General features: G+C 43.0%; 1 protein-coding gene across 1 annotated transcript in view; it reads right to left on the reverse strand.

Annotated features, from left to right (window-relative positions):
• LOC126483615 (uncharacterized) overlaps window positions 1-13,326 on the reverse strand; it is a 733,734-nt gene that overhangs the window by 405,830 nt on the left and 314,578 nt on the right. The window contains exons 2-3 of the mRNA XM_050106657.1: window positions 13,034-13,256; window positions 4,255-4,407 (exon numbers count right to left, since the gene is read on the reverse strand). Coding sequence (XP_049962614.1) covers window positions 4,255-4,407; window positions 13,034-13,256 — 376 coding nt within the window. The remainder of the gene's footprint in view (window positions 1-4,254; window positions 4,408-13,033; window positions 13,257-13,326) is intronic.

The following is a 13,326-nucleotide window of genomic DNA, read 5'->3' on the forward strand; positions in this document are numbered from 1 at the left end:
CTTCAGTAGCGTACCGTGCGATAATTCGTTTTGTGCAATCGAAGGGAAACAATGCACCAACAATGGTTCAAATGGCTCTGAGCACTATGGGACTTAACTTCTGAGGTCATCAGTCCCCTAGAATTTACAACTACTTAAACCTAACTAACCTGAGGACATCACACACATCCATGCCCGAGGCAGGATTCGAACCTGCGGCCGTAGCGATCGCGCGGTTCCAGACTGTAGCGCCTAGAACCGCTTGGCCACTTAGGCCGGCGCACCTACAATCCTACTCAAAAATCTCGCCGACGGAGGCAGTAACGACAGAGTGGAAAGGTTAGTCAGGCCAGTCCAGATGACGTGGTTGCCTGATTGGTGTATCACTATGAATCAGAGCCAAATGGGGAAACCAACGAGGAGACAGACATCGATGCACCAGCGCCGAAAAGCGGTAAGACCTAAGTATCGTAGGGCATCTTGGGCTGTTTTTGGGGCTAAGATGGTGTGGTACTAGTAGACTTTGCTAGTAAACAGTAAACCACTAAAGGCGCATACTGTTGCAAATTCCTGATGAAGTTACGGGAAGGTTTCACAAGCTGCGACATTGTCGCGAAAAGACAGTGACCCGTATACGTAATAAATTTCCTTTAATTTACTTCTAAGATCACAAACTTTTTATTAACAGATTACCGGTTTCGGTCTTTAATGACCATCATCGGATCTGCAGCAGAAATGGGAAAAACATAAATGCACTCGCCGACTGTCTACAGATTAAAAACGATAATGAAAAGTAGTACTGACAAAATTTATATTTGTGTACTTTAAATATGAAGAGGCATACCTGTTTCATAAAAACAGAGTCCTGATGTGCTGCAGCCACAGTGGAATCGTCAAATGCTACATGTGGAATCAGCAGCAGCATCGTCAAATACATATAAATAACATCATATCCACGAGTCATGTTGTCAGTAGCACTACTGTTTAAAACTGATGATGGTCATTAAAGACCGAAACTGGTAATCTGTTAACAAAAATTTGTGACCATAAACGTAAATTAATGGAAACTTATTACGGGAAGGTGTCAAGATGAAAAGGCGCGACAAGCCGTTTAGGAAATTGTTTTGCTTCATGATAATGTGCCAGCTGTTCCTGTACAGAGCGGAGTGCTTCTTTCGACTATCAAATTATTTTACCTTAAGCCCCATCCTCTTCCCCCGCTGTTTCTCCTGCCTTGCCACACAGTGAACTCTACCATTTTCCTCAAATGAAGAAACTATTGCTCGGCAGACATTTCCACAAATAAATCAAGGCGAAAATGTTCCTGTACAGGCAAAATGCAGACTTCTATAATGGTCTCCGCCATGTCATCCGCCACTGGAAAAAGTGGACAAGGCTGAGTAGGACTCGCACCCTGAGGGCTCCGTGCAAACTTCGTTATGTGAACAGACACTCCTTCTATACGTTTTAATGATTAAGTTTGAGAGTATCAAAACGTCGGCATGTACATCAACGTAGGTACTCAGTAAGACACCGTACTGCGCGGGTGAGGGAAAAATGATTGTCCATCTGCCTACATACAAGCCCTAACCTCTCTAACCTAACTTCCATGGTCCTTACGCGAAATGTACGTTGGCGACAGTAGAATCGTTGTGCAGTCCGCCTCAAATGCCAGTTCTCTAAATTATCTCAGTATTGTTCCTCGAAAAGAATGTCGCCTTCTCTCCAGCGATTCTTAGTTGAGTTCCCGAAGCACTCGGTAATACTTGCGTATTGTTCGAACCTATCCGTAAAAAGTCTAGCAACCTGCCTCTGAATTGCTTCGATGTCTTCTTTAGTTCGGATTAGCGCGAATCCCAAACAGTCGAACAGCTTTCGACAATGGGTCGCCCCTGTGTACTACATGCGGTCACCTTTACAGGTGAATTACACTTCCCTAAAATTCTCCCAATAAACTGAAGTCGACCATTCGCCTTCCCTACTGCAATTCTTACGTGCTCATTCCATTTCATATTGCTTCGCAGCGTTACGCCTACACAATTAATCGACATGACTGTGTCAAGCAGCACAGTACTAATGCTGTACTCGAACGCCACATGTTTGCTTTACCTACTCGTCTGCATAAACTTAAATTTATCTACATTTATGGCCAGCTGGCATTCATCACATCAACAAAAATTTTTGTTTACGCCATCTTGGATCATCCTGCAGTCATTTAACCTTCCCATGCATCAGAGCACCATCAGCAAACACCGGCAGACTGCTGTTTACCCTATCATCAGATCAGTTACGTAAGTAAAACATAACAGGGATCCTATCACACTCCGCTGGGGCACGCCTGATGATATGCTTGTCTTTAATGAACACCCACCATCGATAACAATATACTGGGTTCTTGTCGCACTCAAGGAAATTTATTATATTCGAACTCAGAATGTGTTGAAGGGTTCTGCAGCAAACCAATGCTAAAGATATTGGTCTGTAATTCTACATGTCTGTTCTTTTACCATTCTTATGTACAGTGGTCCCCTGAGCTTTTTTTCCAGTCGCTTGAGACTTTTCCTGGTCGAGCGATTCGCGATGATTGCAAGCTAAGTAAGGGGCCAATGCTGTACGTTATGCTTTGTAATACGTGACATAAATTGGTGTATATTTGGATTGCATTGACGTGGAAGTTTAAACTTTTTACAGTGCCAACTGACCGTAGACCGTAGTATTTGGTGTAAATATCAACCGGATAATTCAATACCAATTCAATACCTCACTGAGGAAACGAGGTCTTAACAGGCGGACAGAGTTGAAAAAAAAATGGTTCAAATGGCTCTTAACACTATGGGACAAACAACTGAGGTCATCAGTCCCCTATACTTAGAACTACTTAAACCCAACTAACCTAAGGACATCACACACACCCATACCCGAGGCAGGATTCGAACCTGCGACCGTAGCAGCAGCGCGGTTCCGGACTGAAGCGCCTAGAACCACTCGGCCACAGCGGCTGGCCACATAGTTGGACAACAAAGCGATTGTATTCAGGTTTCGTTTTTACTAGCTGAGGTATGGAACCCTAAAAATTGGGATAACCATGTCACAATAAAGGCTGAATACAGAGGGAAGGACAGAATCATTAAATTACGGAACCGCTGCTTTTGATGCAATAATTAAAGTTTTATTCTTCCCCTTTCTCGTGACGGTAATCCATGGATGTTGTGGTGTCACCGCCAGACACCACACTTGCTAGGTGGTAGCCTTTAAATCGGCCGCGGTCCATTAGTATACGTCGGACCCGCGTGTCGCCACTGTCAGTGATAGCAGACCGAGCGCCACCACACGGCAGGTCTAGAGAGACGTACTGGCACTCGCCCCAGTTGTACAGCCGACGTTCATAGCAATGGTTCACTGACAATTACGCTCTCATTTGCCGAGACGATAGTTAGCATAGCCTTCAGCTACATTTGCTACGACCTAGCAAGGCGCCGTATTCAATTGACATTTATTATGTGAAGCATGTATCATCAAGAACGATGTTCTACAATTGTGGATTAAAGTTAAGTATTATATCAACTACTTACTTTATTTGCTACTATTAATTCCTTTAACTGTTCCAGACCTCGCGCCAGTCAACGTGTAATTAAACGCGTGCATTTCGGCCTCCTCTAGAAACACAGTGTTGGCTCTTCTGCCAACACTACAGGTGTAATTTGAGCAGGAGTATTGTATAGTTCCACAAGTGCCAGTTTTCGCTTTTAACTTAATATTTATCAAGTAGGAGCAGTGGGACGTGCACGTTACGAAAAGTGATGAAAAACTGATGTTGACCTACTGTGACTGAGCCGCCAGCTTCCGAAATGTCCAATTTATAACAAACAAAAACAGAAATTACGACTGGAGCAGACATATCACACCCCAGTGTAGCATCTGTAATTCAGCCTGCAGTTTTTTAAATGCTCCTTGTATCCCAAACACAAAATAGAAATTATGACTATAACTGTGCGTCTCTGCTGTTTGCTGTATGCTGTTTGCTGCATGTTGTATGCTGTCTTCTGTTTCATGTACACCATTTGCTGTGTGCTGTATACTGTATGCTGTATGCTGTCTGCTGTCTGCTGTATGCTGCCTACTGTCTGCTGTGTGCTGTTTGTTGTATGCTGTTTGTTGTCTGCTGTATGCTGTTTGCTGTCTGCTCGGACAGTGCTGTATGCTTGTGGTGTTTACTGTTTGTTGTTTGCTGTCTGCTGTGTACGGCGTGCTGTTTGCTGTATGCTAGTGACGCACCGTCCGTGCCGTTCCTGCCTGGTGTGCCCGGCGTCCCCGGCACCCCGTCCGTGCCCGGCCTGCCGGGCACCCCGTCCAGCCCATTGCGGCCGGGCAGCCCGTCCAGGCCCGGCTCTCCAGGCACTCCGTCTCGGCCGTCCAGTCCGGGAGGACCTGCAACACACAAACAGGCCGACATACACACGTGTAACAGCAACGTACACGTGTGACACTTCTGCAAGCAGAACACATCATATCAGTATCATTGTGGTTGCAACATAACACTAGTTATTCAGAAAACACAAGTTGGTGTACGATACTTGAAACAGCTATAAGCTGCGGGAAAGACGAGTAATATGAGGGATCGGTAAAGTTTTAACTATCACCCAAATAAGACAAGTTACGTTATTGTTATGATCGTTTGTGATATTTGTTTATGTTGAACTGTAGGGAAGAAAGAATGCATGCCTTAAGTCCTTCTTAATCGGAGAACTTATGTCTTTACCTCAGATTATAATTGTTCCCTGTTCATTCTCTTAAACACTGTGCTGTGTCCTTGCTATAAAATAGCAACCTGCAATGCCTTCTAATACAGATGCCTTTTTGACTTCATTCGGTGCTCTGTCAAATTCTTCTGGATCACATCTCCCATCTCATCTTCATCCAGTCTCCACGTTTATTTCCTTTGTATACCCCTTCCATATCCTGCCAGTTTTGAGCCTTTCCTTCTCTGTTTAGTAGTGGCCTGCTGTCTGAGCTCTTGACGTTCATACCTCAGGTTCTTATTTCTACAATGATTAATTCAAGTTTTCTCTGAGCTGTGTCTATCTTCCCCACGACCAAGTACTTTTCTACAACTTTGCATTTCCTTTCAGTCTTACGTTTTAGGCATGAATTCACTTTTGCCCCATCATTTTCTATATTGGTATATTTTATCCTTTCATTTACTTTATGTGATTAAAAGTATCCAGATTCCCCCCCCCCCCCCCCCAATTATGTAACGCACATTGGCCACGATATGTCACGGATGGCGGACCCGCCGGTACGAAAGTAGGTGGAAAGCATTGTGCTGTCAGTAGAGAAGCAGCAACAGTAGGTTCGGCTAACTAGAAGAGCTCAGTGAGGTCGAACATGAAATATTCACTGGACGTCTTGAGGAAAGTAGTATCCTATGTGGGCTGTTTTTATTTTGAGATAGTCACTTTATTTCGTGATTCAGTTATCAGCTAATTTCGCCATATTGGGCATTTTCTAGGTGCCTCTGCCGTTTGGATCACATCAAAAATCTGTAATCATACAGCAGCTTATATTCCATACTTCTGTCTGAAGGAAGCAACATCTGATAGTGTCCTTAACTCTCAGTCGGTGACAATGTTTTACAAAACAAACTGTGTCATGGGATATTTACGTACTCCGTATTCCTACCGCATTTTCTAAATAGGTAATTGGACAGAAATATAAAGTAATGACTACAGGTTATTCCGATTGCTGTTTACTATTTTTTGACATCAAAACATCTTTACCAAATCAAAACAAAACAATGGCTTGTTTGAAAACTAATGTCTCGTTATGGCAACAGCTTCAAATTGCATTGCATCTGTTAACTACTTAAAAAACTTTAAAGTACATTGAAGATAATTAGGAGAAGTGCAGTTATGAGCATTGGTGTCCAAAATATAAAACTAAAGGAAGATTAATCATGTAAGCTTCAACTGAAGACAATTTCGCAAACGCTGAACTTAAGCAATTTTTCATTCATTCACACATTCGAAGCAGATTGAGCGCCTGCAGGATGCAGAAATATGTCGTTTGCTGTTTATACAGGCCACTTCAGTCTTCTTATACAATGTTTGAGGACACAGGAAATACCCCTTTAGTTTCGCTGGGCCAATCTTCTGCACTATGGAAGGCAACTGAACCTCTGAGTTCTCTAGGTAGCTTGCAGTGAGTAACCTTTCATTTAGATACATGTCGCACAGTTGTCTTGAAAGACCTTGTAGGAAATCAAATCTTGAGAGCTATTTACTGTCGCTGAAGGCTGACAGAAGTACATGCTAATTTACGAAATTGGCCAACGACGGGTGTACCTACTTATTGGAAATGTTCATTTAGTTTGGATCTAATTCGTCAACATACTGGTTTGTTAGATTATAAGAAAGCATTATTTCAGGCTTAGGGGAGAGTGGGGCAAGTAGATACGTGGGCAAGTTGATACAGATGGGACTGTCAGCTAACACGCATGCGCAGGGCGGACATGAGTGAGTAGAGGCTGTTGTTTACCGCGACGCAGTGCCACACGGCGTCCAGCTGTCAACAGAGTACTCTAAGCGTTTTTATTCTTGAAATTCTGTTTTCATGAGGGGAAAGTAATTGTTGGCTAGTGTGTTTGAGTTGGCGTACCAGCAAGAGGATATTCTTCAGGAAGTTCACTGTTGGCACAATTAAACGGCTGTTTCTTGGTAAGAATTTCATGATAGTTTCATCTTTCTAGACTTTATATTTTACAGACTTAAGTTTGACTTAAGAGACACTTACTCAATGGGGCAAGTTGATACACGTAGCTGGGGCAAATTGATACAGTGTATCAACGTACCCCAATATTGTAAAAATTAGAGTTTTGTCTTTTCTTACAGAAACATGGTTCGGAATTATACCAGGAAGACAGATCGAGGGAAAGTCCCGAATGAGACCTTTGAAAAAGCCTATGAAGCCGTCAAGACCAAAACCATGTCTTTACGGGAAGCAGCTGTAGCCTTCGAGATCGACAAAATGACATTGTTTATATTTATAAGAAAAAAAGATGAATCGCAAGGTGAAACGGTTACAATGGGGTATGGCAAGCCAAGAAAAATTTTCCCAGACCAATTAGAATCCAACTCGAAGAGTTTATAATACACTCTTCTAAAATCTACTACGGACTTACACCACAAAACATCAAAGTTTTAGCTTACGAACTTGCTATTGCTAATAGGAATATCATTACATTGCCTGATTCATGGATTAACCATAAAATGGCTACAAAGGACTGGTGTAGCTAATTTATGAAAAGACACCCTCGACTATTAATTAGGGAGCCTGAGGCTACGACCCTTAGTCGCGCTACCAGTTTTAATAAAGCCAATGTTGATCTATTTTTTGACAATTTGAAGAGTACTTTAGATAAATACAAATTTGAACCTAAGGATATTTGGAATGTCGACGAGACCGGTGTGCAAACAGTTCAGAGACCAAACAAAATCGTTGCTCAGAAAGGAGTACGCCAAGTAGGGAAAGCTACGCCAGCGGAAAGGGGGCTGGCTGTCACTGTGGTATTGGCTGTCAGTACCATCGGCGACTCAGTTCCTTCGATGTTCATATTTCCGAGAGCATTCTTCAAGGATCACTTCATCATTAACGGGCCACCAGGATGTATCACATCTGAATCGTTTTCGAAGTTCATTAAACATTTTTACGGCCACGTAACAACTTTTGCGAAGAAAATGGTATCGTCATGTTGTCGCTTCCCCCACACACTTCCCACCGCCAGCAACCGCTTGACAGGTCAGTTTATGGGCCTTTCAAGAAATTTTACTTCGCTTCAGTAGACGACTGGATGATCAACAATCCAGGGAAAACTGTAACAATCTACGACATTCCTGGCATAGTAAAGATGGCACTACCTAGAGCAATAAATCCTATAAATATTATATCTGGATTTCAAGCAACAGGAATTGCGCCATACAACAGAGAAGTGTTTACTGATGATGACTTCTTGTCCCGCGCAGTCACGGATAGAGAGATGACTTCACAAGACAGCAGTGTCAAGACTTCTCAGGCTGGGACAAGCAACGCTGATGGTCTACAGTCCAAAGTGAACCGAACTGAGACTACAACTGCAGTTCCATCTACAGGTAAGGATGTTTCTCTAGATGTATTCACTGTGAGCCCTCAAGACATCCGCACCTACCCAAATGTTGGAGAGCGAGAAAATATCAAAAAAGGGAAGAGACCTTTAAAATCCGCTATCCTTACTAGCATACCAGTAAAGGAGAGACTGGAAGAGGAAGCCAAAGAAAAGGAAGCTAAAATGGTATCCAAGTCAGAAAACGCCAAAAAATGACTTTTTAAAAAGGTAGAGAGTCAGACTAAGGAGAAGAACAAGGTGAAGAAAAAGAAATGCGTCCCAAAGAATAAAATGAAGGTTGCATCAGAGTCTCAGCAAGAGAACGACGCCTTGTGTCTCATATGTTTGGAGCCATTCTCCGAATCTAAGCCAGGTCAGGACTGGATACAGTGCATTTCTTGCAAAGAGTGGGCCCATATAGAATGTGGTAAGGACTGTAAGATGTACACTTGTATTCACTGTACATCTAACTTTATAATCAGTGATTCTGAGTAGGTTATGGACACAATCTCATGATCTGTGTGTTTAAAATAAGTTAATAATATGTCTTACATTACCTCTGTACCATATTCTTCTTAATAAATGTTTTCGATTATCTATTGAGTAATTATTTGCCACCTTAATGTCAATTAGCTTATTATTTAAACATTTGTATCAACTTGCCTCTCGCTAGTATCAACTTGCCCCATGTGGGGAACATTGATACATTTTGCAGCATTAAACAAATATTCCAATTTTGGGAGATATATGTGGTTAATCAAAGCGTCAATACCATAAAAAAGTGCACAGCTAATTGAAGTATAATATCATAATTTTCCCAATTAAAACAAAAAATTTAAAAAATAAAATCTGAAATTTGTCTCAACATGCCCCGCTCTCCCTTACCTGTCTTATTATTAGGGCATTTCCAACGATGCATAGATGAAATTAACACAACTGTCTTACTTTTTTTGGGCACATGTGAAACAAGTGGCTTGTCTGTAGTAAATCAATCTTTACGATTCTGTTGTGGCAAGAAAATTAATGGAAATATCCTTTCATTTTTCTTCAGATTGCCTACATAAATTAGGTTCCGTTTTTCAGTCCGATTGACGATTCTGCAGCGGCAACAATATTAATGGAATTGCCCTTAAATTTTTCTTCATATTGAATACATAAATTAGCTCCCATTTTTCAGTCCGTAAACAACTTCTACTGAGCTGATATATCTCCAAGTACCTTCAACAGGTTTTGACAGTCAAATTGAATTCTGTGATGGTATCAATAATTTCTTCTTCTCAGACGACAGTCCCATCCCTTCGCTGCCTTTGTCAGTACATATGTGGGCAGCTAGGAGATAATGTGTTCTGGTGTCACATAATATCATGATTTTGAATTCAAAATTTTGATACCATTTACACCTTAAATCTGCATCGTCCATGAAATCCTAGCAACATTTCGCCAGTACAGAATTTTTCTTCAAAGCATCAGCAGGCGTGACTGTTTCTTACAAGTGAATTAAATAGAGCGAAACTGCAACTGTAGGATCGGTTTTCAGTCTACCATCCATTTTTCTGGAGTCATCGAACCGAAGACAGATTAGCAAAATTAACATTCGTTTCAATGGCATAGTACAGGAGAAAAACACACATCAAACAAAGTTTTTCATCACCCCAGTTCCCAGATCTCCTGAATATAGACTTGGACTGTGGATATTGAATCACAGACACAGTCCCTTTGACCGTTCAGAGGTGTCACTAAACCCGCCGAAACATGAAAACAACCATGCATGAGCAACTCCTATTAGACGGAGGGGGGTCCGACAGCCGATCAGTTCCCGTCATTCCACCAGGAAGGAGGCTTACGGCTCGTGTTGTCTGTAATTCAACCATGCCTAGACGGTCAATACCGCGGTTCGATCGCGTCCGCATTGTTACTTTGTGACAGGAAGCGCTCTCCGGAGGAATCCTGACAGCAACGCCACCATGTTGAATAACGTTTTTTGTGCAGCCACAGGACATGTTACGACTCGAACTATGCGCAATAGGTTGCATGATGCGCAACTTCACTCCCGACGTCCATGGCGAGGTCCATCATGCAACCACGACACCATGCAGCGCGGTACAGATAGGGCCAACAACATGCCAAATGGACCGCTCAGGATTGACATCAAATTCTCTTCACCGATGAGTGTCGCATATACCTTCAACCAAACAATCGTCGGGGACTTGTTTGGAGGCAACCCGTTCAGGCTGAACGCCTTAGACACACTCTCCAGCGAGTGTAGCAAGGTCGAGATTCTCCGCTGTTTCGGGATGGCATTATGTGGTTCCGACGCACGTCGCTGGAGGTCATGGAAGGCACCGTAACGGCTGAACGATACATGAATGCCATCCTGCGACCATAGCGGCAGCATACTGGCGAGGTATTCGAATTCATGGAAGACTATTCGCGCCCCCATCGTGCTATCCGTAGGTAGCGCTCATTCACTGCAGTAGTAGCCCTTGGGTGGCCTGAACGAGGCATGTCATCGGCAGTGCCCGTCTCTCTGTATTTCCTCCGTGTCCGAACAACATCGCTTTCACTCCGAGACGCCTGGATACTTCCCTTGTTGAGAGCCCTTCCTGTCGCGAAGTAACAATGCGGACGCGATCGAACCGCGGTATTGACCGTCTAGGCATGGTTGAACTACAGACAACACGAGCCGTGTACCTCTTTCCTGGTGGAATGACGGGAACCGATGGGCTCCGTCTAATAGGCGTTGCTCATGCATGGTTGTTTTCATGTTTCGGCGGGTTTAGTGACACCTCTGAACAGTCAAAGGGACTGTGTCAATATCCACAGTCAACTCTATATTCAGGAGTTCTGGGAACCGGGGTGATGCAAAACTCTTTTTAATGCGTGTATAAGCTGGTTGTTTAGAGTGACTGTGATTGAGACAGAATGTCGGCACTGTAACTTCACATTAGTACAGACTTGGTGGTTAACTTGCAACCAAGACGCGAAAATATATCAAATTTAATTCCAAATATTTCTGGTTTTTAATAGTTAATTAAACCTGACACTACAAAAACATTTGTTGCAGCTTCTAGATACGTCTAATGCGACTGGTTTTGCTACATTTTATCCAGTCGAGAAATATAATTCCATACATGGAATTCGTTCGCAGTTGCGAATACGGACAACCGTCATCTGTATAATGGAATGACGACAGTGAAAATATGTGCTGGACCGTCCGTCGAACCCTGATTTCCCGAGATAACACAGAGAAAGGGATAACGTCTACACTACAGAAAACTGCATCTAATCTGAGTGATCGGAGCCAAGCCAGGCGTTTGCGCACGTAAGTGTCTAGGGCTTGGGATGAGTCGATATTGATCTTTAGTTTTTATTTTCATTCTGCCATCTGGCTTTCTGTACAATAATCAGTGCTGGCGCGACAAACATGAGCTTCACGTGGCTAATGGATTGATTGAGTCCTCGTCTAGGTAGGCACAGTACAATTTGCACAGTTTTACAGAAATATGTATGCCGTGCTCTTTTGTACTCCAAATACAGAGAAACTGCAGTCGACGCTTGTTGCAAACATAACGGGAATTTGACTCTGTCATCTCACAGTGTGTCATTACGGGCACATTTGCAACCAAACGATGTTGTTTGTGCTTGTGCTACTGATGCTACTGACTGGCATCACGCATCACTTTGTGATAGGGGGAGGAGTTTATTTATTATCCATCATTCACCACGCAGAGAGTGTATGTATCCGTGATTGTTACACTTCCATTTAGGCCAATGTTATCTCTAATTTCTCTTATTCGATTTTGTGTGATCTCGTGAGAAGCAGTGCTGCTACCTCTCAGCAAATCGTGATTGTATGGCTCCTGCTTAGAAATAACCTTTGCCTTCTTGTCGGTAGCGAACCTTTCAAGAGCTGCCAAACCTCTGAACAGTGGTTACTTGTGCTATATACAAATTTTAGGACAAAATACCTACAGCTGTACCTAATTCTGACTGTCACTGTTTTGGAAAGAACAGCTCCCCATATCCATCTGTAACAATCACAAAACTAACATTAGTTACAGAAAATTCTTTTATTCAATAATGCTTCTTGTAGCTATTGCCACTATTAAGTGATAAAGTGTCCATAATGCTACTTAACTGAAATTTAGATATTATACAGGGTCTTCTATGTGTCAAGCGCATGTCAGTTGAACAAAAGACGATCATATAGGCTTCTATATGTCTTCCAGAGTAAATATCACAGCTGGTAGGATTTTTCGACGATGCACTGATGCAAAGTGAATGCATACACACATCGTTAAAAGACGCCTGTAATATACACAAAATTTCGCACCATAAAATGCCGATAAGTTACGATACAGCCCGCCAAAACAGAATGCAAAGAACGTAGGAACAGGAAAAAATTTATCTCTGACAATCAGTTGATGTTGTCGACTTTCAGATCCCTACAGGTTAAAGTTGAAACCTCCGTGACTTCAAAATTATGAAAAGAAGGGTAGGAAGGGCAATGTCTGAGTAAAAAACAAGTGAAATATGCTTATATAACCGTGGCAACAAACAACTGTAGAAAACTACTGTCACACTATGACTACGGCACAGTATAAAAGAAATCATCAGTTAGGGTTGTAATTTGACAGATTGGCCAATTATTAGAATGAGAGCCTGAGAATAAGGTTACGACCCCGAAACTAGTTACAAAGAAATGAAGTACAAATACATAAAATAAGAACTACAAGAAGTGATGCTGTGGAGCTGCTACTTCCAAAAAAAAAAAAAAAAAAAAAAAAAATTATCAGTTACCGATCTGAAAATATAATAATAATGGATAAGGTCAGGGAAATCGAGAGTTGATATATGATTGGACAGGGCATGTTATGACATAGTGTCGACAGAGAGCAGGGTGAGGCGATCACTCACCAGGGTAGCCGAGTTCGCCCTTGGGGCCGCGGGGACCGGGCAGCCCCGCCACGCCGGGGAGTCCCCTGGAGCCGGGCTCGCCGGGGAACCCCCGCTCTCCGCGGTCGCCCTTGGCGCCGGGCTGGCCGTGCAGTCCGGGCGGCCCCTGAGGACCCGGAGACCCCGGCACACCCGGCGGGCAGTACTCCCGCGTCGACTTGCAGAACCCCTGGATCGCCACCAGCTGCAACACCACAACAAACAAGCGCTGTGAGTACAGATGGTTAAACACGAGACTGGTACTGCTACCCATT

Source organism: Schistocerca serialis, chromosome 6 (genome assembly GCF_023864345.2).
Source record: "Schistocerca serialis cubense isolate TAMUIC-IGC-003099 chromosome 6, iqSchSeri2.2, whole genome shotgun sequence".
NCBI classification, from domain to species: Eukaryota; Metazoa; Arthropoda; class Insecta; order Orthoptera; family Acrididae; genus Schistocerca; species Schistocerca serialis.